The 20,884-nt window shown below is 41.0% G+C and overlaps 1 protein-coding gene across 2 annotated transcripts in view; it reads right to left on the bottom strand.

Moving 5' to 3' along the window:
• LOC141802991 (semaphorin-6D-like) overlaps positions 1-20,884 on the bottom strand; it is a 207,582-nt gene that overhangs the window by 42,862 nt on the left and 143,836 nt on the right. For both annotated transcript variants that reach the window (XM_074686839.1, XM_074686840.1), the window contains exons 16-18: positions 20,095-20,268; positions 19,866-20,006; positions 14,896-14,973 (exon numbers count right to left, since the gene is read on the bottom strand). In XM_074686839.1, the coding sequence (XP_074542940.1) occupies positions 14,896-14,973; positions 19,866-20,006; positions 20,095-20,268 (393 nt within the window). The remainder of the gene's footprint in view (positions 1-14,895; positions 14,974-19,865; positions 20,007-20,094; positions 20,269-20,884) is intronic.

The raw sequence follows: 20,884 nt of genomic DNA, 5'->3' as shown, positions 1-20,884 counted from the left end.
CTGTCTGTTTGTTTCTCCTCTCCATCCTCGTTTTGTTGCTCCCTCCTCTTGTTTTCTGAATTCCTGCTCCTCTCTGTCCTCAGCTGGAGTTATGTAAGCTCTTAAACTTTTCTTTTCTCTCCAACTTCCCTCCATCCCTCCTTCGCTCTCCATCTCTCTCTGCCTCTCCCTGGAGGAAGTCTCGCTCCCCTCATCAGCAGAAGTTGGAGAGGCTGCCCTCACTTGAGCGCAGAGGTTTTCAGTTGAGTGAAGCTCTGAATAATAGCTCTGTCTCTGTGTTTATGCTGTGACTGGCTGAGCTGAGGTCAGGCTGGGCTGCTTTTCAACACTCGGTTTGGTTTCCAGAGAGAAAACTTTGGTTTGATTGGCTCCCCAAACCCCACATATGCTCTGCAGCGGCTCAGATATCGTTCTAATGGAGACCTTTTATCATAAACTTCTCAAGTTGTGCACAATTCTATTCATAATGAAAACACCAGCAAGGTGCAGTTTTACTTTATCATAACTCAGAATATCATTTTTATTTTGTGAAAAGGTTTGATGGTGGTGTGAAGCTTCATCATCTGCTCTGCAGGGCAAACAACATCTCAGTGTGTCAGGGTTTACTTCATGCAGTTTGAAATCGGACCCTTTTCTCTTACTGCTCTTTGACTGGATAAAATGACCCCCCTATTACTCTCCACTGTGCACACCACTGGACCTTAATGAGGAAACACTGCAGATGTTTAAACTCAAGATAAGAAAAAAACTAATTAAAAAAAAAATAAAAAAAAATCAGATATTGAAATACCAAAAGACTTGGGCTGTAAAAGATAAAAGAAGCACAAAAAAAAGTAAAGTAAAGTACAGAATTAAAAGCTGATGGTAGCGGGTAAGTAAATTACTACAAAAAAAAAAAAAGAACAAATTAGTTTAAAGAGATAAATAAAAATATATTTAACTATGAATGATTAAAATTATATGACTTTAAATACATTAAAATTTAAACTTTTCAGATATATATATAAAAAGATATAATAAAATAAATTATTTAACAATACTACCAAAAGCCTAAACAAAAAAGCAAAACAAAACAAAAAAAGACAAATTTGTTTAAACAGATAAATAAAAATATATTTAACAATAAACGATAAAAAATGATTTGGCTCTAAATACAAAAATATTATAAATTTTTAGATATATAAAAAAAGATAAATAAATAAATCTGCCTCAGTTAAAATAAAGACTTAAACATAGGTTTTTGGTTTGCTATAATGTTAACATACTGGTAAAAATTTTTTAATGAACTAGAAATAGAAGAGATATGGGAGTAGCGTAAATTAATATACAAAAATTGTACCGCAGTGTAGAAAAATGTTAGAATATGTCCCGACAGAAACACAATGGATTATAAATGGTCAAAGACATTATAAGTTTAAAAAAAAAAAACAGCCTGATTTGCTTTTTATTAATGAAAAAAAATCTGCCTAAGGGATTAATTGTTTTTTAAATTTCTTGAATTGGGATGATTAAAACCATCATCAGCTTTTATTATTATTCCATTTGAATACTTTTCTAAATTTTTCTTTTTTCCTTTTTTGACATCTATTATCTGACAATATTTCTTATTTGGTCTTGTTGGGTGACTGTGACATAAATTTATTTAAAATTTTCTTTTTGTACTTTGCTCAGTATTCCAAAAAAAAAAAAAAATCTCCAAAGGGGATTAGATAACTGTTATTAAATTCAATCTGGTAATTTAACTTATTTCAATTTTCCTTTTTTTCCTTTTTCACTTCTTTTGCATCTAATGTCTGACAATATGACTTGTTTGGACTTGTTGGGTGGTTGTGTTATAAATTTCTTTTTGTTCTATGTTCTGTTAAAAAAAGAGGATTTGGAAGTTGTGCAAACATTCTGCCATAAAACAAAGTATTGAGCATGTTTGAGTCATTTTGAGAGATTAAACTTGGGCCCTGCTCACAAATATTCATTACAGAGATAATTCCTGCAGAGATATTAGTTAAGATCAGACTCCAAATTTTTCTCAAATTAGTTCTCCTTTTGTATCAGTTGGTGCAATTTTTTTTTTTTTTTGTCAACCTTTGTGTTGATACCTGATTGGACATCAAAGTAACACAATAAAGCAAAGTCACCACCTCAGTCAGAAATAGACCAAACAGGTTGTGTTCTGCAGACTGAAACTGACATTTGTCGATAGAGTTTGGTGTTTTTTCAGTTCAATCTGGTTATAAAGAGCTATTCCCCTGTAACAAAAAGCTTAATCTCTAACAGGATCCTTTTTAAATATAGTTTAAGACATTTAGATGAAAAAACTAATCCTGTCAGGGACAAACAAAATGTTCAGAGGATGGACTCTGATTTATTCAACCATTAAATCTCAGCCAAAGCGAAACTAAGGGCTCAGATTCAGAAATATCAGAGATCTTTTTTTATATATTGACCTGTAAATGGCTCAAAATGAAACGTTTTGAATCACAAAGACTATTTAAATTCTTCTGAGCAGTGAAGATGAATATTTGATAAAGATTTCATGACAAGCTGTAGAAGGAGGGGACATAAATGTGACAGTAGAGTGATCACATGACGATAAGAAGCAAGAAGAAAAGAGACCATCAAATATAAAAAGTGTCTGAGTAGGGAGAGAGGAATTATTTATATCCGTATATACATTATACAGGAAGTAGGGCAGAACGATTTCAGAGAAGAAGAAGGTGACAGAGACGTGAACGACATCTCTGAAATATTTTTAGCAGGAGATCACATCACTCCTTTTTCTTCCTCTGTGAGCAGCACACTGACCTGCTACCAGACTCCAGGTCCCCTTTAATTCATCAGCACACATCATTGCCTTTAATAAACATCATCATTTGTTAGATCGCGTCAGAGAAACCGGTGTTTGTTGCATCCCAGAGGCTGATGGGAAAGCGCAGAGTGTTTGTCCTGAGAGCGCCGCGCTCGAGTGGAGGAGAAGTTTGAACAAGTTTGGTGATTATTCTCAATTAGTGTCAGTGAAGATCTCATCAGAGGGATCAGGGTGGAAACAGCCTCTACTCCTGATTCTGTTTGGACCAAATACTCTGAGCGGGGACGAGTCCAAGCACCAGTCCAGGCACAAGTCCCTGACCTGTGAGTTGGAAAGTAAAGGAGGTCTTCTGCAGGGCTGTCAACATTAACTCATCAAGGTTTGTTTGCAATTAGAGAGTGGAAAATGTTCGGTTTTTAAAGAGTCTGTAAAAACTACACCTGTCTCTCTCCTGGTTGAGCTCTGGACCAGGTTTTAGTTTTTACTCAATATGTAGCCTCTTGTAAAAAGAATAAAATGTTTTTACTATTTTTGTTCCTGTGCCTGTCAAGAGATCCTACATGCAACCATGGTCACATTGTTTACATGTGAGATCAGCTGTTAGCATCTTGTTGCATGTCGATGCTAACCGGTGCTAGGCCCAATGTTCCCCGTGAGCTGAGAAGAAGGAGGTAAGGATGATGTGCTGCTGCTGGGGTGTGAGCTAACAAGGGATGATGTCGAGGATGTAAGATCAATCTCCAATAAGATGGATGAGCTAGCCTTGCTAACCAAGCAGCAACCTTTGATCTAAGAATCTGAGACAGTGCTGAAGTACTAAAACCTGCTGTTTCTCGAGTCTGCTGTTTATTGCTTTTCAACCAATCAACGGTCTGCAGTGTTGTACCTCCACCTTCCAGCATCAAATCAGTTTAGTGTGGCATCCCAACAGAGGGGCTCCAAAAAGTCAGGGGAAACACCATAATATCTGTGCCGTGCAGAGACTGAGTGAGGCATTGAGAGTTTACTAAATCCCCAGAAAGAGAAAAAAAGATTCTTTTTGAGCAGCAAATTATTAAAAAAAAGAACTACCAAGATAAATTACTGAAAAGTATGCCTAAACGTTTGAATATGACTCACAGAGCTGGCCCGAGGCACAAGCGACATAAGCAGCTGCTCAGGGCCCCGTCACCTCCAGGGGGCCCCCAAGAGCAAGAGCTACGGTGCATGAACTTGTATGTGTCACTTTTATAAGCACTGAGAAGTACATTGTGATCCAAATAATCTGTGTGTCTTTTTCATGACAGAGGGTGAACCTGTGGCGTTGTGCCGCTCTGCTGTCACGGAACTCTTTAGTTTCAGTGTGGGCTCTGACGATGGCCGTAAGAAAGTGGAGGATAGAACCGTGACCCAGTGCTTCTAAAGAAATGTTAAAGAGACGTTAAATGACTTTTCAGACCCCTCTGGTGAGTTTTTTTTAAAGACAACAATTATTGCGACTTTCCTGGAGTTTGGAGAATCTGAGGTTACAGCATGTTTTGATCTCCTATATAGTCGGCATGTGTGAGTCCGCCCCCTATCCAAACACACAGACAGCCCTCCTCACAGCAGTCTCCTCCTGCTGCTCCAGAGCAGACAACTGCATTCACATGAATCACGCAGGTGTGTGTCTCATTATGGTCACTTCTGCTGGTCCCCAGCCCAGATTAAGAGGGAGGGTTGATATTTAGACATTAAAAAACCAAGAACGGAGAAGAAAGTTAATTTGTAGCTGTAAACATATTTATGATGTTGTGTTTTACCTGTTTTCTGTCTCTCTTACGTTTTTTAACTTTTCTACAGAGTCCATGACAATCGCATGCAAATGGATTATTCTGCAGATGAGACAGTAGCATCATTTAGTGGCTTTTAGTGACTTCTGGGTCAGATTATAGCAACTTTCCTTACTGAGGAGCTGGCATGTTGAAACTAGCAATGTTTAACTCAGCTTTAATGTTGTTTGAAATGGGAAGCAGCCTCATTCTTTCAGGTTTTTCAGGAATATACATGACAGAATTGATAAACAGTAGTGCTGACAGGCGATTAAAAAAAATAATCTAATTAATTACAGGATTTGTAATTAATTAATCTAATTAATCACATTTTAATCTCATATCTGCTTAAGGTCCCAAAATAAAGATTTTGAATTCCAGGACATTAAAACTACATTAAAAGACACTAAAAAAGACCATTTATAAAAAAGGTGGGAATATATACAACACATTTTTAGGTACCCTGAGGCATAAGGAACACATGAAGAAAGTTTTATGGTTCTATCTTTACAAAATCTACACAGTCCTGCACCTAAGATAAGCTGATTTGATTTTTAGGACGTTTTTTGCTTTTACTCAATGTTGACTTGATTTTCACTGAAATATGAACTTCTATACTTCTATGAGGTCAGGAGAACCAGGGCTAAAGGCTAAAAACTGTGGGGAACTATGTACTTAACACTTAATTCAAGTCTTGGATCAAAGAAAAGTGAAGTATTTTCAGTTTTACATGCTCTGAACACACAAACTGTTGCTCATTGGTGCAGAGCAGCCCCAAGCTGAAACATGACACCAGGAAGATGGAAGGACATTTTCAAAGAATTCTTTAGATTTAAATACAGGATATATATCGATCATTCAGGGCTTGTTTAAAGCAGTAAAGAGTGTAGAATTATCTGTTTTTTACAGAATTGAGCTAGAACAAACGGTTGATTTTCTGCAGATTTTCAAAAAGGACGTGCGAATAAACGCAATGTGGAAGGCAGTCACAAATCACTCTCGCTTCCCTCCCTCCGGTTTTTTCACGTGTGATACATTCAGGGACTGTCGGAAATTTGAAAATCTGACGAGAACGCCTCTTTTTCCAAGTAGGACACACGGTTCGTAAATGCCAGACATTTAAAAATAAGTGCGTCTTAGAACGCCCCGCGAGTTTTGGATCCAGATTAATCTGCGTTAATATTTATAACGCGTTGATATGTGGTGTAATTAATTAATCTAATTAACGTATTAAAATGACAGCCCTAATAAAAAGCAATGTGTTAATGGCGGATTATTTGGGTATATGGTAACCTGGGTTGTTAAAAACAACAACAATGTATATCGAACTGAACCGAAAACCGTGACTCCAAAACCGTGATCATAACCGAACCATGGATGCTTTGAACTGTTCCATTCCTACTCAGTCACACACTTTGGGGAGAGCTGCCTGTCTCTTATGGAGCTCCGTAGTGCTGTAAGTGTGTGATGAAATTTTCAGTTTGCAAAACCACATCTCCAACAAAGACATAAAAATTATGAGTGCTTAGCGTTATATTGAAGAATTAAAGTGTAGTTTATAGTGGATGTGAGAGATTTAGTGTTGGTGAACGATAACTATGTGAATAATAAAGCATTCACAAACAGTAGTCTCTGCTTCAGTGGAAGGGGGCCTCCGAATGAAATTGCTTAGGGCCCCATAACCGCTTGGGCCGGCTCTGGTGACATGACTCGTGCTGAAAATACTGAACTGTGTTGGTTTTTTAAAGAAAACAGAGACCGTCTGGATTGAAACGTGTCATTAGAGGACCTTATTTGTGTAAACATGTTTGGGATGTTTAGTAAGAGAAGAAGAAACACTTCAGCTGTTTGTTCAAAGCTCCTGACAATCTCTGTTTACATCAACCTCCCTGAGTGTCTCAGCCGCCAGAAACCAACGTGAGGAGCAGGAGGAAGTGATCCTTGGTCTGTTTTTGTCTTTCAAACATATTCAGAAAAACACAATAAAAGCATTTGGTGAGACAGGGTCGGCATTTTGATAATGAGAAGCGAGAGAGGAGTATAAACAGAAAACAAACAAAGCTTTAAAAGCTCTGAATCTGATCAGAGGTGCTTCATCAAAGCCTGAGCCAGGGAAAGTGGTATAAATCAAATCAACGTCTCAGACTGAAATTCAACATCCCAAACCTGTCGACGCAAAAACGACTCACTTTATTTATCCGTCTCCGTGCTTGTCTTACTTCCTCTTCCTCCCTGACACAGATATCTCTATCTCACCTGTTTTCTCTGACTGTATCTTCATCTTTATTCTTTTTTTACTCCTTACTACCTCTTGCATCACATCTTCTCCTCCCTCTCCTCGCCTTTCTTGTCTCTCTTCATCTCCACCGGCTCTTCCTGTCTCTTTCAATCTCCCTGTAGCGTCTCCTCTCTGCTGCCGTTTGTATTAAACCTGCCAGCTGTGTCTGCCGCCGCCGCTGATCGTATTATTGTTTTTCCGAGCGTGTGTTTGAAGGTGGAGATGTGTGCTCACAGCCTCCCACCTGAGACGAGACATCAGGGTCCGAGAGTAAATGAAACAGACCAGAAAAGGAGACGTCTCCTCAATCAGTCAAACAAAAAGGGTCCAACAGGAGGGGAGGCGGATTTTCAGGGAGTGGATTTTTCTCCTTTTTCTGCTCCTGTCCTCTTTTAGTCAGAATCTGAATCAGGTTTTATTGCCAAGTACATTTGCACATACAATCTGACTTAGTGTATAAGTCGCTGTATACTTTAAACATTTAGCACTTCGCTGTCCTGTTATTTTAAATTTCACAAACTTTGCTCAAAAGTTTGTTCTTTCACAGAAAAGACACTCGACCCCCCCTGAGGCTCGCTGACTCACAGATCGATGCAGAAAGACACATCAGGAGGAGACGGGCGAATGTCGGCGCTGTCAGCCGAGCAGAGCGACACTCTCACACTGAGACCTGATCTGTGGAGGGATCATGTGTGCCTGCAGGAATATTTCAGTCTGACATTGACTGAGTTTGTATTTGGTGGAAGTGCTGGAGCGCAAAGACAGGCTCCATTTGTTAAACGCAAGCCAGGGACTGAAACTGAGAAGTTACAACCCCAGAGAGAGACTTTGTGTGGATTTGTTCGGCTGAAACTGATCTGCATGTCGACGCTTCCCTGAAGTTTACAAAATCATGTCTCATGAGAGCAGAAATAAGAGACTGAAGCAGGAAAAATACTGAACTACATCAGTCCTGAAGGGGAAACAAGCAATTTAACTCCAGAGCTTGGAATAAAGAAGCTAGCAAGAAGTCCCCAAAACTGCAGTTCCTCCAGTGTCCACTAGAGGCTGCTCCCAAAAGTAGTCCAGTCACCCATAAGGCCCAATGTTAAAATTTCAAACTTTAACTCTGAATTTAACACATTTACAACCTGCTTCAAAATCTCTCTCTTAGCTGATTTCAGCATTCAAAGGAGGGAGAATTGGGGGCGTGGCCTCTTTGAGTGACAGGTGGGACATGCTAGCTGTCTGCTATCTGTCCCCTTTTGGCCAGAACACACCAGATGTGTCATGGCACCTCGTAAGACAGGTTTCTAATCAAGTCAGTGTCTCAATCCACAGCACTCATCCACTCTGTTGTGGTCGAGCTGCGTCCCTGCTCCAGCAAGTCGCAGCAGATATGTAAGCCTCCAAATTTTTCATGTAAGTCACATGAGCTAAGCTGCGCCTCTGATTGGTTGAACTCCTGATCTGAATATCTTCAAAACTACTGAGTTAGAAAAAGAAATAGCGAGTCAGACCTGGTTTTTGAACCAGGCTCTGAATATGTTTTTTAATGCTGTAAAGTCCGTTTTTTTTTTTTTTTTTCATTTTAGTGTGTATGTGGTAGGGATGGGCAATGAATTTTGAATATTTAAAAAGTCATTAACATAAAAAAATTGAAACCTACATGTGAAGATGGTTTTGTCTTGTCATCAGATCTCAGTTTTATGCGTGATACAGGGGCTGTTAAGCGTCAATTACACAAAAAAGCAAGACGAGTGTGACAGGAAGTTGTGCATAGAAACTATCTAAAATTCCCAATGACTTTCAAAATAAAATAAACCATGGCCAAACCAACTTGAACGGACGATCTTCAAATAATTTATAAACAGTTATAGCATACATCAAATACATGTTTCGCTTGAAGTGCCCATCCTTGTTCGTGGTTTTTGGTCTTCCTACAGCCAGCCTTAAGTGGATCCTCGATCAGCAACTTTTATCACTTCCACATTGGCTTCATTTTTCTAAAAAGGATGTTGCCCCTTAGTCAAAACCAAATGGAGACACATCTATTGTTTCTCCGGCATCACACTACATTCCAGCTACCGTTTTTTTAAGATACTTTAAAGCACTCTGGAACTCAACATTCCGGAACCTTACATTCTGGAATGTTCTTCTACAGGTTAAATGGCTTTGATTGGGTAGACATTCACCATTCATTGACATCACAATTTGAGTAAATCGTGCTACCCTCGAGTGACTTTTGAACACAGTTAACTCACAGTTTGTATGTTTTTCAACGTTTAGTCAAAGAATTCATTTTTACATTTGTGTTTTGAAAACTTATTTTATTTCATTTTATTTGTTTTACTCATGTTCTTACTTGATTTTTATTCTGCAGCACTTTGGGAAAACTTGATAGTTTATAAAAAAAAATATGCTGTATAAATAAAGTGAATGTTGTATGAATCCCCATTTTATGGGGTACAGTTGTGGAATGACCCTGCCTTCTTTTGGGACTTAGATGTTGAAAAACTCCGCCCATTTTTTGACTTAGATGACTTAGCCTACTTGGCTAAGTTTTTTCTGGTTTTGAGTGAAAGTTTTTACAGAAAATAAACGGTGTTCAAACCAACTTGTATTCAACTTGACCACAGCAACAAACTGATGCTCTTCCCTTGGTCAAAACCGTAATGGAGACACATCTATTGTTTCCGGGAATCACACTACATTTCAGTTACTGTCTCTTTAAGATACTCCGAAGCACTACGGAACTCAACATTCCGGAACCTTGCATTCTGGAATGTACCTCCACGAACTAAATGGCTTTGATTGGGTAGACATTCACCATTCAGTAGCATCACGAGTTGAGCAAATCCTGCTACCTTTGAGTGACTTTTGAACACAGTTAGCTAACACGTTGAACATTGTTTTACATTAAGTTACAGAATCCATCTTCATGTTTGTGTTTTGAAAAAATAAAAATCACAGCTCCTCTTTTTTAGCTCATTTATAGCAGGTAGTCAGTATTTATGTTGGTCTATTTCCTGCAGAGACGATGGGTATAGTCCAGTCTGTCACACGTGAATCACTGATGCTAATGATGTAGCCCTCCAGCTAAAGATGAATCAGCACAAAAATCACAGTGTGCTGATCGCTAAGCTTTTCTCCTCCTCAAAGTTCACCTTCTGCTGTCACAAAAACAGACTGTCGGTGTCCAAAAGGCAAAACGTTCAGTATTTGTTCTGCGGATTAATCCGACCCTGACCTTGATTTACTCCCCGAGTATCATCAGCAGACAAGTGCCCCTCCGCCAGAGGAACTAAAGATGGATAAACCGGTGTCCAACCCCAAGTATGAGCTTAAATGTGATGCATTTGGGAGGAACATCTTGAGTAATTTAAAGTGTCGGTGGTTTGTATTTTAATCCTGCAGAGACTCTTCTTTAAATCTCCCCCAAGCTTTTAGTCTGACTCCAAATTCAAGACACGAAAGTGGAGCCCGAAGATGAAATCCCTCGTGTTTCTGTGCTCCAGTCCATCAATATGCTCAGACGAGATGAGATTTTAGTGGCACTCACACAAACACACACACAGACACACACATACAACAAAGAGCAGCACACACACACACTGCAGAGAGTGGCTGGAGAAATTAAACGTGTTTCCCTGCACCATCTTCCAATCAATACCTCCAAAGTGTCAGGTAGCTCGCGCCCACTCCACAACACTTCATGACGATCGATCTGCGGCCAAACGTGGGTTACCCCGCCATCCCTCCGCTCGCCTCACTAATCGAAGAGATATTATTTTCATATTTACCCCTCGGGGGAGGAGTTCTTTTAATCCTCTGCAGAGCTGTAGAGCGTCTGCAGCCTCCTCATTTGTAAATATCATCAGATAGAAACTCAGGGACACTCAGGGATGCTTTTCTGCAAAACTAACCATCACAGTCCCTTCGTAATGGCTGAATTCAGAAGTTTACTGGCCCAGATTTCAGCCAAAGCTTCTGATAATAACAACAGAGGTGGTTAAGGTATTAGTCGAATCCCAGCAGGAGGCTTTTCAGTCCAAAAAACTGCAGGTTATCTTCCCCGATGACTGCATCTCCAGCTGGTGTGCTGAGTGTTTGTCTGGACTGCCTCCAGTCCCCAAATCTGCTTGATGCTGTGTCACTGAAGCCAAAATTTAGATTTCCTGACTCCCCTGAATGTATCAGAAATGAGCTGTCAGTCTGGACCCCCTCCAGTCCCTGCAGCCCACACAAAAACTGGAGGAGCTACATTTGGCTCTTCATAATGCAACTGCTGGAGACCTTTCCCTGCTCGTCCTTAAGGATGACAGCTGCACCTGTGCTCGCTAACCAATCATACTTAACCTTTCATTCTGATGTCTGTAGCTTTAAAATTTAAAGACCCCTTTTGTTTTTTTGTTTTTAGCTTTAGCTGAAGTCAATAACTGGAGTTTAGAGGCTTATCCACCACTGCATCACAATCCTCTGAATTAATCAGGGGCAGGTTGGACCAGGATGGATACGCCCCATGTGCAGCTGTGACACAATCAGTCTCTCCTCAGAAGCAGTCCCTGGATCTGGACTGCAGCTGTGGGGTTACATTAGACCACAGCTAGCATTTAGCTAATCTGATTCCTGCCTCTTCTGAGCAAACAAACTCTATTCAGGGAGGTTTAAATAGGCCTTTTAAACAACAAAAACTGTTTTTCTTCAAGGCTTTAGAAAAGAAAAATGACGACTAAGTTAATCCACGGTTTCAGAAAATAACGCTGATATTCATTTGGAGCAGTTGGGGGAAATACTCAACTACAAAGCCAGCGTATCACTCATGAACACTTACTAGACTAAGGCCTAGTAATAAAGTAACTCAACAACTCAGTCTGGTCCGGGAGAAGATGGACATAATCATTCACATGGAGGTGCCCAAGAAGAAGGCAGATTTACTCAGCAGGAACAGTTCATCAACTAAAACTTGATGCATGATATTGATGTTGAGGGATTTCATCTTCGGGCGTCCACTTTCGTGTCTTGAATTTGGAGTCAGACTAAAAGCTTGGGGGAGATTTAAAGAAGAGTCTCTGCAGGATTAAAATACAAACCACCGACACTTTAAAATACTCAAGATGTTCCTCCCAAATGCATCACCTTTAAGCTCATACTTGGGGTTGGACACCGGTTTATCTGTCTTTAGTTGCTCTGGCGGAGGGGCACTTGTCTGCTGATGATACTCAGGGAGTAAATCAAGGTCAGGGTCGGATTAATTCGCAGAACAAATACTGAACGTTTTGCCTTTTGGACACCACCCGTCTGTTTTTGTGACAGCAGAAGGTGCACGTTGAAGAGGAGGAAAGCTTAGCGATCAGCAAACTGTGATTTTTGTGCTGATTCATCTTTAGCTGGAGGGCTACATCATTAGCATCAGTGATTCACATGTGACAGACTGGACTATACCCATCGTCTCTGCAGGAAATAGACCAACATAAATCCTGACTACCTGCTTCAAATGAGCTAAAAAAGAGGAGCTGTGATTTTTCAATTTTTCAAAACACAAATGTAAAGATGAATTCTTTGACTCAACGTAGAAAAACATTCAAAGTGTGAGTTAACTGTGTTCAAAAGTCACTCAAGGGTAGCGGGGTTTGCTCAACTTGTGATGTCACTGATTGGTAAATGTCTACCCAATCAAAGCCATTTGATCTGTGGAGGTACATTCCAGAATGCAAGGTTCCGGAATGTTGAGTTCCGGAGTGCTTTGGAGTATCTTAAAGAGACAGTAACTGAAATGCAGTGTGACGCCACGGACACAACAGATACGTCTCCATTAGGTTTTCACCAAGGGAAGATCGTCAGTTTGTTGCTGTGGTCAAGTTGAATACAAGTTGTTTTGGACATGGTTTATTTCTGTAAAAACTTCCACTCAAAAGTGTCAAAAACTTATCCAAGTAGGCTGAGTTAAATGACAACTGAGGCTAAAAAGTGAGCAGGGTAATAAAACAACAAAGGCCAAAAATAAGGCAGATTATTTTTGACATCTAAGTCCAAAAAATGGGCGGAGTTTTTCAACATCTAAGTCCCAAAAGAAGGCAGGTTTTTTCCACAACTGTACCCGTAACTATGGTGGATTCACTCAACATTCACTTTATTTACACAGCACATTCAAGTTTCCCAAAGTGCTGCACAGTTAATTAAAAATAAATCAAAACAACACATAGAAGCCAGTAAGAGCCATAAAAAAACAGTGGTTAAGACCACAATGGACATAAAAGGACAGAGGTCATGCAAGGTGGGTTTTACAGTTGGCTAAACAAAAACTCAGATATTTAACAACTAATTCCCTAAAAGTAGAAGTAGCTATAACACATCTGAATCCCATGACAGGGTCGATTTGAATAGAATCTAAATCAAAGTTTTTCTACAAAAAAATCCTAAAAGAAGGCTGTCCACTTTGAAAAAATCGTCCTAAAACCCATTTTTATTTTTGGGCTTTTAACTTTGGCGAAACTTAGTTTCTTTGCCCGGTCTTATTCCCTTTTACTTTCTTTTATACCATCTGTTTTTATGTGCTTTTATTTTTTTTTTTACTATCTTTTCTTTTATGTGTCTGTTTTTCTTACCTGTTTTTATCTTTTTATTTTAATCTACCTGTACAGCACTTTGTTTACAGCTGTGGTTGTTTTCAAAAGTGCTTAAAAAATAAAGTTGGAATGGTATGGAAATATTTGACATCTTAGTCCTTGAAGTAGGTGGAGTTAAACCACATCTGAAACCAGCAATACGGTGGATTCATACAACGCATAAACTACAAGTGTGGGCGGAGTTTTCCAACATTAAAATCCCAAAAGAAGGCAGAATTATGTCACACCTGAAACGTAAATTTCGGTTGGTTCTTTGTTTGACAACTAAGTCCCGGAAAGTAAGTCCACATCTAAAATCCACAAAATGTTAAATATTTAAAAGTTATTATTGTCAGATTAAAATAAGTTGTTTGATATTTAAGTCCCCAAAGTGGGCGGAGCTTACAAACTACACATTTTCAAAAGTAGTTCAACACTTTCGGCTCAAATGAAGTCTGATTTTTTATAAAACGTAAGGATTGAAAGTTGCTAAATTGAATGAACAGCTGAATTTAAAAAGTGGATCTGGTTATTTAAGAATAAAAGGAGCCGAATAGCGTAGCAAATTAAACAATATCATCCACAATAAAGCTGTTTAAAAGATGGGAGAAGTTTCCTTCAACTGAGGCCCGAAAGTGGGCGAAGTTATCAAGAAACTGGGGCTCGAAAAATAAGCAAAGCTTTTCAGCTACTGAGTCTCAAAGGTGGGAAGATCTACTGAACAGCTGAGGCTGATATTAAATAACAGTTATTAACACAGCCGTCCGAAATAAAGTGAGTCACAGAGTCTAATCCTTGAAATGTGAGCCCAAAGAGAGCTCTCTGAATGAGTGTGAGGATGTGAAGCAGGTCTCACTGTGTCCTCTTGATGAGGAGCTGCAGCAGAGCAACATAAAAACATCATCTGAGCCTCGGAGAGCGTTTGATGAATTTAAGACCAGGAGAAAAATCTGCAGCCAGAGTGTAATGCTCTGTTGTTAAATTGACGTGTCAGAGAGTAGCAAACAAAGAGGCTTTCTCCTAAATGATACTGTCAGACGGTGGAAATAAAGTAACTCTGGAGGTACTTTAGAGAAGATTTAAGGTGGAATTGTCACAAACACAAACTCTTAATGTTTACTGCACTCTGAACTCACTGAGCTGCCTTCTGATTCAAAGTTTATAACAGAAGATTTATGTCCTTAAAGTGGCTGCAGTACATTCCCGCTGACACCCATTTTAACATTAGTTCCCATTGTGTTTCTCCATCCATCCTGCGGCTCTGGCTGCAGCGTGAAAGGCATCATGGATTTACATCTCTCAGATATACGAGCCGTCGCTCGCCGCGGCAGATATACGAGCCCAGCTGTCAGAGCTTTATTAGCTGTCGGATTGATGTCGGCTGAGAGGGGAAAAAAGGAAAAGGAAGACAGAGAAAGGGGAAGTGACACGTACTTGTAACCTGGCGCCATGTTGGCACAGCTCCCGGTCCGCAGCCAGATGCAGTAGGGGTCACGAGAGGCCAGGCAGGCTCTGGAGGAGAGGAAGGAGAGAGGAGTTTCTCATTATCAGGTATCGACTCTTCTCTGGATCTGAAGGAAGAAACTCTCAAACAATTCTCAAAGAGGAGAAAACTGATAAAACGGACAGAGAGAGGAAGAGGAGGAAGAGGAGGAAGATAAGACGAGGAGTCAGTCTGCTGCCACGTGCGACTTTGAATGAACAAGAGTCTGCAACACACACACACACTTCAAAACACACACACAGTGGTTTTGGCTGGCCTGACTGTGAACTGTGTGTTTGGCATGAGGAGTGTGTGTGTGTGTTTGTGTGTGTGTGACTGGCCGGGTGTGAACAAAATGAGCTGGAAACGGGTGACAAGCTCAGAGACTGAATGAATGAAGTGTTGGTGACAAGGGGAGAATGGGGGGTACAAGGGAATCAGAAAGGTCTCCTCAGGTCCTTAAACCCGCTTTAATTCTAACATCCAGCAGGGGGCGCCTTCCCTGGTTAGTCTGAGTGTACATCAGTCTGTGAGTTCTCAGCTGATTCATTCCCACAGTAAACATTCTCCTGAAGATGGTCTTCATCGCTGGCTTGAAGTCTTCTTTATCTCAACAGGATGATCATTCAGTGAACTATGGTCCATTTAGAGCCACACAGACTAAAACGTAGGAGAGGAGTTGGGAAACCAGCAGGACCAAGAGCCAAAAGTGGCTAATGGTATGCCACTGTTCCCTCAGTGACTCCTGGCAATCACTCAGCGACTTCCACCATTCCCTTAGTGACTCATGCTGCTGAGTGATTGCCATGAGTCACTGAGCAATTGGCACAGGTCACTGAGGGATTGCCATGAGTCACAGGGGGACTGGCACCAGTTGCTAAGTGATTGCCACAAGTCACTTAAGGTTTTGGCACTACTCACTGAAGGATTGGCAAATCACCAAGGGATGGCCAGAAGTCACCTAAAGGATTGCTATTGGTCACTAAGGAATTGGCATGAGTCACTAAGCAATTGGCACAGGTCACTGAGGGATTGCCATTAATCACTGGGGAATTGCCACAAGTCACTGAGCAAATGGCATTAGTTCCTGAGTAATTGCCACAAGTTACCAAGGGGTTTGACACAAGTTGTGAGGGATTGCAAAGAGTCACTGAAGGATTACCATGAGTCACTGAGCAAATGGAATGAGTCCCTGAATCATTGCCAAAAATCACTTAGGGACTGCCACGAGTCACTGAGCAACTGGCACAAGTCACCGTTCCCTTCATGACTCATGCCGCTGAGTGATCACTAGCGTTACTTATGGATTGGCACAAGTCACAGAGGGATGGCACAACCACTAAGGGATTGCCATGAGTCACTAAGTGATTGTCACAAATCACTTAGGGTGATTGCCATGAGTCACTAAGGGATTGGTATGAGTCACTAAGCAATTGGCACAGGTCACTGAGGGATGCCATGAGTCACCAATTGATCACTACAAGTCAATGAAGGATTGCCATTAGTCACTGAGCAAATGGCATTAGTTCCAGAGTAAATATCAAAAGTCACTGAGTAATTGCCACAAGTTACCAAATGGTTTGGCACAAGTTGTGAGGGATCATAATAAGTCACTGGAGGATTACCATGAGTCACTGAGCTAATGGCATGATTCCCTGAGTGACTGCCACAAATTACTTAGGGACTGCCACGAGTCACTGAGCAACTGGCACAAGCCACTGTACGGTTAGTGACTTGTGCTGCTGAGGGATTGCCATGAGTCACTAAAGGTTTTGGCACCAGTCAATGAAGGAATGGCATGAGTTGCTGAGTGATTGCCATTTATTACCTAGGGACTGCCATGAGTCACTGAGAAATTAGCACTAGTCACTTAGCAATTGGCACAAGCCACCGCTCCCTTAGTGACTCCTGATGCTGAGCAATTGGCACAAGTCACTAAAGTAATGGCACCCGTCACTAATTTATTGCCACAAGTCACTAAAAAGGTTTTGGCACCAGTTAATGAGGGGTTGCCACAAGTCACTGAGGGATTGGCATGAGTCGCTGAGTAATTGGCACAAGTCACTAAAGTATTGGCACTAGTCACTGAGAAACTGGCACAAGCCACCATTCCCTTAGTGACTTGTGCTGCTGAATGATTGCCAAGAGCCACTGAGGGATTGGCATCAGTCGCTGAGTGACTGCCACAAGTCATTAAAGATTCTGGCACAAGTCACTGAAGGATTGCCACGAGTTACTAAGTGATTGGTATAAGTCACTGCTAGACTGCCACGAGTCACTGAGCAATTTGCATGAGTCGCTGAGCCATCAATAGCACACCATTGGCCGTGTTTGGATTTTGCTGCACTCGAGACATATGACACTAAGAAGCTTTTTAAAATCAAAACAGCAATATCAAAGGCTCCTTAGTAAACAAACTGACTCTGTGATAGCTTCATTTCCTTGAAATTCCCATTCGGATAAACAAAGTATTTTTGTTTCTGATGACTTCAGGATTTTTATTTGCCTCCAACACAAGACTTCCTGTCGCTCTGTAGAGCATAAATGAGTTATCATATAGTTATAACTCTGCAGCCTTCGACAAATTGTTCCTCATTTTTATTTTTTGACGACACCAGCAGAAACCCGAGTCCTGTGGTCCTGTTTGAGTCCCTGTTGTTTCCTCTCTGCAGATCTGTCCTTGGATTAAAACAGCCTCAGAGATGCAGATCTGTCCTGTTGTCTGATGGAGACACAGCTGTTGGCAGCTTCTCTGAACCTCTGCAGCTGTGTTACTCATCGGCTGGCATTCACTGCGTAATTAACATGACTCTGATTGGTGTGTGTGTGTGTGTGTGCATGTGTGTGTGCGATGATGAATGCGCTCTAATTTTGGCGGAAAGCTCAGCTCAGTTTAATGACGTCTAAAATTGATATTTTTTCTGCTCGTATTTAACGATTCACACTCGGCATCCCCATTTCCCCCCTGGCACAAGCTCGTTGCTCTAATTTTGATTATGTTGCCAAATTAAGCTCAACACATTAACATTTAAAAAGATTCCCCCCAATTCTGATTCTTGGACGTGTCCCAGAAATAACTCGAACTCGTCTTGTGCTGATTTCTGAGCTGCTGCTTTTCAGAGGAGTGGAGCTTCTCCTGCTGAAAGCTGAATTATTCCCACTCTGAGAGGCCTCTTTAGAAAATCTTCAACCCTTTAAAACCTGCAGTAGCACGAACCGTCAGGGCTCACACTGGTGTTGTTTGTCAAATCCTGAGAGTTTCTAACCTTACCTCAGAGACTGTGGAAATAACTGAATGCCATTTTTTGAAACTGAATTTGTTTGTGCTGATTTTTTTTTTAACCTATTTGAAAACCCTGTATATTCCTTAAATTAAAGATGCTATGAGGAGGATCTGTTTTAATTGCACTCCCTCACCACCTTGTAGCCCGGGGTCTCCGCATACAGTCGTAAATTACTTTTAGCAAGGTGTGTGTTTTGGAATTATTTGTAGCAGTCAGCTGCTTGTAGTGCTATCGTCAGCCTTGTGCTCCGATGTTACTGTGGGCTAATGTGACAACAAGTAAACACTATCAGTTTGTAAATACTTTAGCAGCTGTCCATATGTAGCGCTATCGGTAGCCCGGTGCTCTAAGACATGTCTGTAATGTGTAACGTTAGTGAATCCTGGTTATGTCCTGCCAGTCATCTACCAATCAGAGCTAACGTAACCTCACTCTTCATTTTATTGGTAGACTCTCAAGTTTGAACAGACCGCCAGAATTTACCGCCATGAATTATTTACCACTCGGTTATCACAGTTATCTCTGTGTGAAGAGTCATACAGATGCCTGTATTTCTGCACTTGGACCACTAGGGGTTCCTGTTCTTCTGACATCTTGTCTGCACGTCTCTGACAGGGTAGAAAAAATTTTTGAGGGTGCGCATCGCAGAAATCTTCCATGTGAGAAGAACTGCGTGGGCTGCTTGGACGCATCAAGGATAAATCAGCTTTTTGGCTCCAGTGTCTACCATCACTATAAAATTAATCACAAAAGTCATTTTCAGCAGTTCAAAAATCTTTTTTTTTTTTTTTTCAAATTTTAATTCTTAATTTAAGTCTTTGTTTATAAGCTGGGTTAGAAAAAGTTGAGATGTCAGATCCCTTAAAAAAAATTCAAAAAAACGGACTCACATTTTTGGGAAAGTATGATATAGCTTGTTGAATCGAATCTGCACCCCAAAAATAGTTAAAGAATTGATCAGGAGAAAAGCGTATTATGGTGGAAATGTTCTATGTAATTAAAACCTAGTTCATGAATAACTGAATAATAAATAGATCAATAATACTCTGACTCTCCTCTTGGGTTTTCTGTATGTGAAACTTCTCTACCTGGCAACCCCAGGCTTCTTGAGAGCTGTCAATCAAAGACCCGCCTCAAAAGTGCCAAATTGTTACCCTGCGCCAGCAGAGAGCACTCCACAAGCGAGTGGAAGCTGAGCGCAGAAACAACCCTCGAGCAAGAAAAGCTTCTACTCCACGAGCGAGGGCAGAACCTCTTGAGCTTGCGGGATTCAAATCTGCGCGCGGTAGTCAATTACCGCAGTCCTATTGGTGCTGATAATTTCATTTTAAAGTGAGGATTATGATCAGGGATATATCTAGAAGGGAGACTTTTTCAAGATCACATAGAAACTCCTCACAGCTCCTTTAACTCTGGAGTTGGAAAACCTTTACATGTTGGTGTCAGTCTTTAGTTAAAATTATTTCTTGAAAAACCAAAAAGTGCAGAGCCAATTTTCTTCAAATGCACCATTTTTTCCTCCCTTTGTAACATGAGTCATGTCATCATCCGCGTATGTCTAACACCGTAAAGACTGAGGGATGATGAAGAGTCTGGATTTAATGATCTGACATGAACAGGAGGATTTAAAGTCGTACTTTTTACAGGCTCCGTGTAGAGGACAGCGGCTCAGCGGCACTCTGATGACACAGCTGGTGAACGCCACAAACAAAGCATGATGGTCCTTATCCAGCTCCAGTCCCAGGACCCTCCTGTCCTCCTGTCCCTGAACGTTACACCTGCAAAAACACACCTGTTTTCTAAAAACAGCAGCAATGATTTAATGTGTAGAAGAAGAAGAGGAGGAAGAGGAGGTCTGGTTCTGACTTTGATGGATTGTAGACGTCGATGTCCTCCAGCAGTTTGGATCCGAAGCTGTCGTTAGGATGCGTGCTCGCCAGAACCTTCAGGACTCTGCCGTCGTCTGACCCCAGGAACATCACAGTCCGGTCTTTGTTTGGACCAGCAGAGACGTCCACCACGATCTGAGTCAGCTTGGACCTGATGACAGAAGACGGTTTCACATCTTTAAACTTTAAAACAAAGTCAAACACCATGAGTATGAAAACAAATCAGACATTTTTTTAACATTTAAGAACTCAGCGTGTTCTTATTTACGACACAGGTCATACACAAAGGGCATGCTGGGAAATGTAGGCAGTGTAATAAGTGCAGAGGGGAGCTGAGACTTTGGGAGCAGAACACCTGAGTGTGACTCAGTGAGCGGATCCTCAGCCCTGAGGACGAGGACTCATCATTACCAGGGTCACCTCGGTCCTCTCGGAGCGAGGGATAATTCCAATACGGAGTAAAGAGTCTCAGACTGATAATTAGACTCCATCAGAAACTCATCTCAAACCTGCAGACGTGGATTATTAAAGGTCAGAGATTCTCCGAGACAGTTTCCTGCCAGCAGACGACCAATCACAATGATTATCCTCAGGTCGGCACGCTGCGTTCACTGACTCTTCCAGCTGCTGGAACTTTCAAACTCTTCAGGGCACAGGTGACATTTCACGCTTTCTTCTTGACATCTCAGATCTTTTTCTCAATCTTTTCAAACTCCCAGGATCTGAGGAGTAAAGACTCGGCCCCGGCTGCAGCCGGTTGAGGATAT

Source organism: Halichoeres trimaculatus, unplaced genomic scaffold, assembly GCF_033239565.1.
Source record: "Halichoeres trimaculatus isolate MK-OKI-2021-1 unplaced genomic scaffold, fHalTri1.1 fHalTri1_scaffold_14, whole genome shotgun sequence".
NCBI classification, from domain to species: Eukaryota; Metazoa; Chordata; class Actinopteri; order Labriformes; family Labridae; genus Halichoeres; species Halichoeres trimaculatus.
Note: the sequence above shows the minus strand (reverse complement) of the source record. Positions and strands in the feature narration are given on the sequence as shown.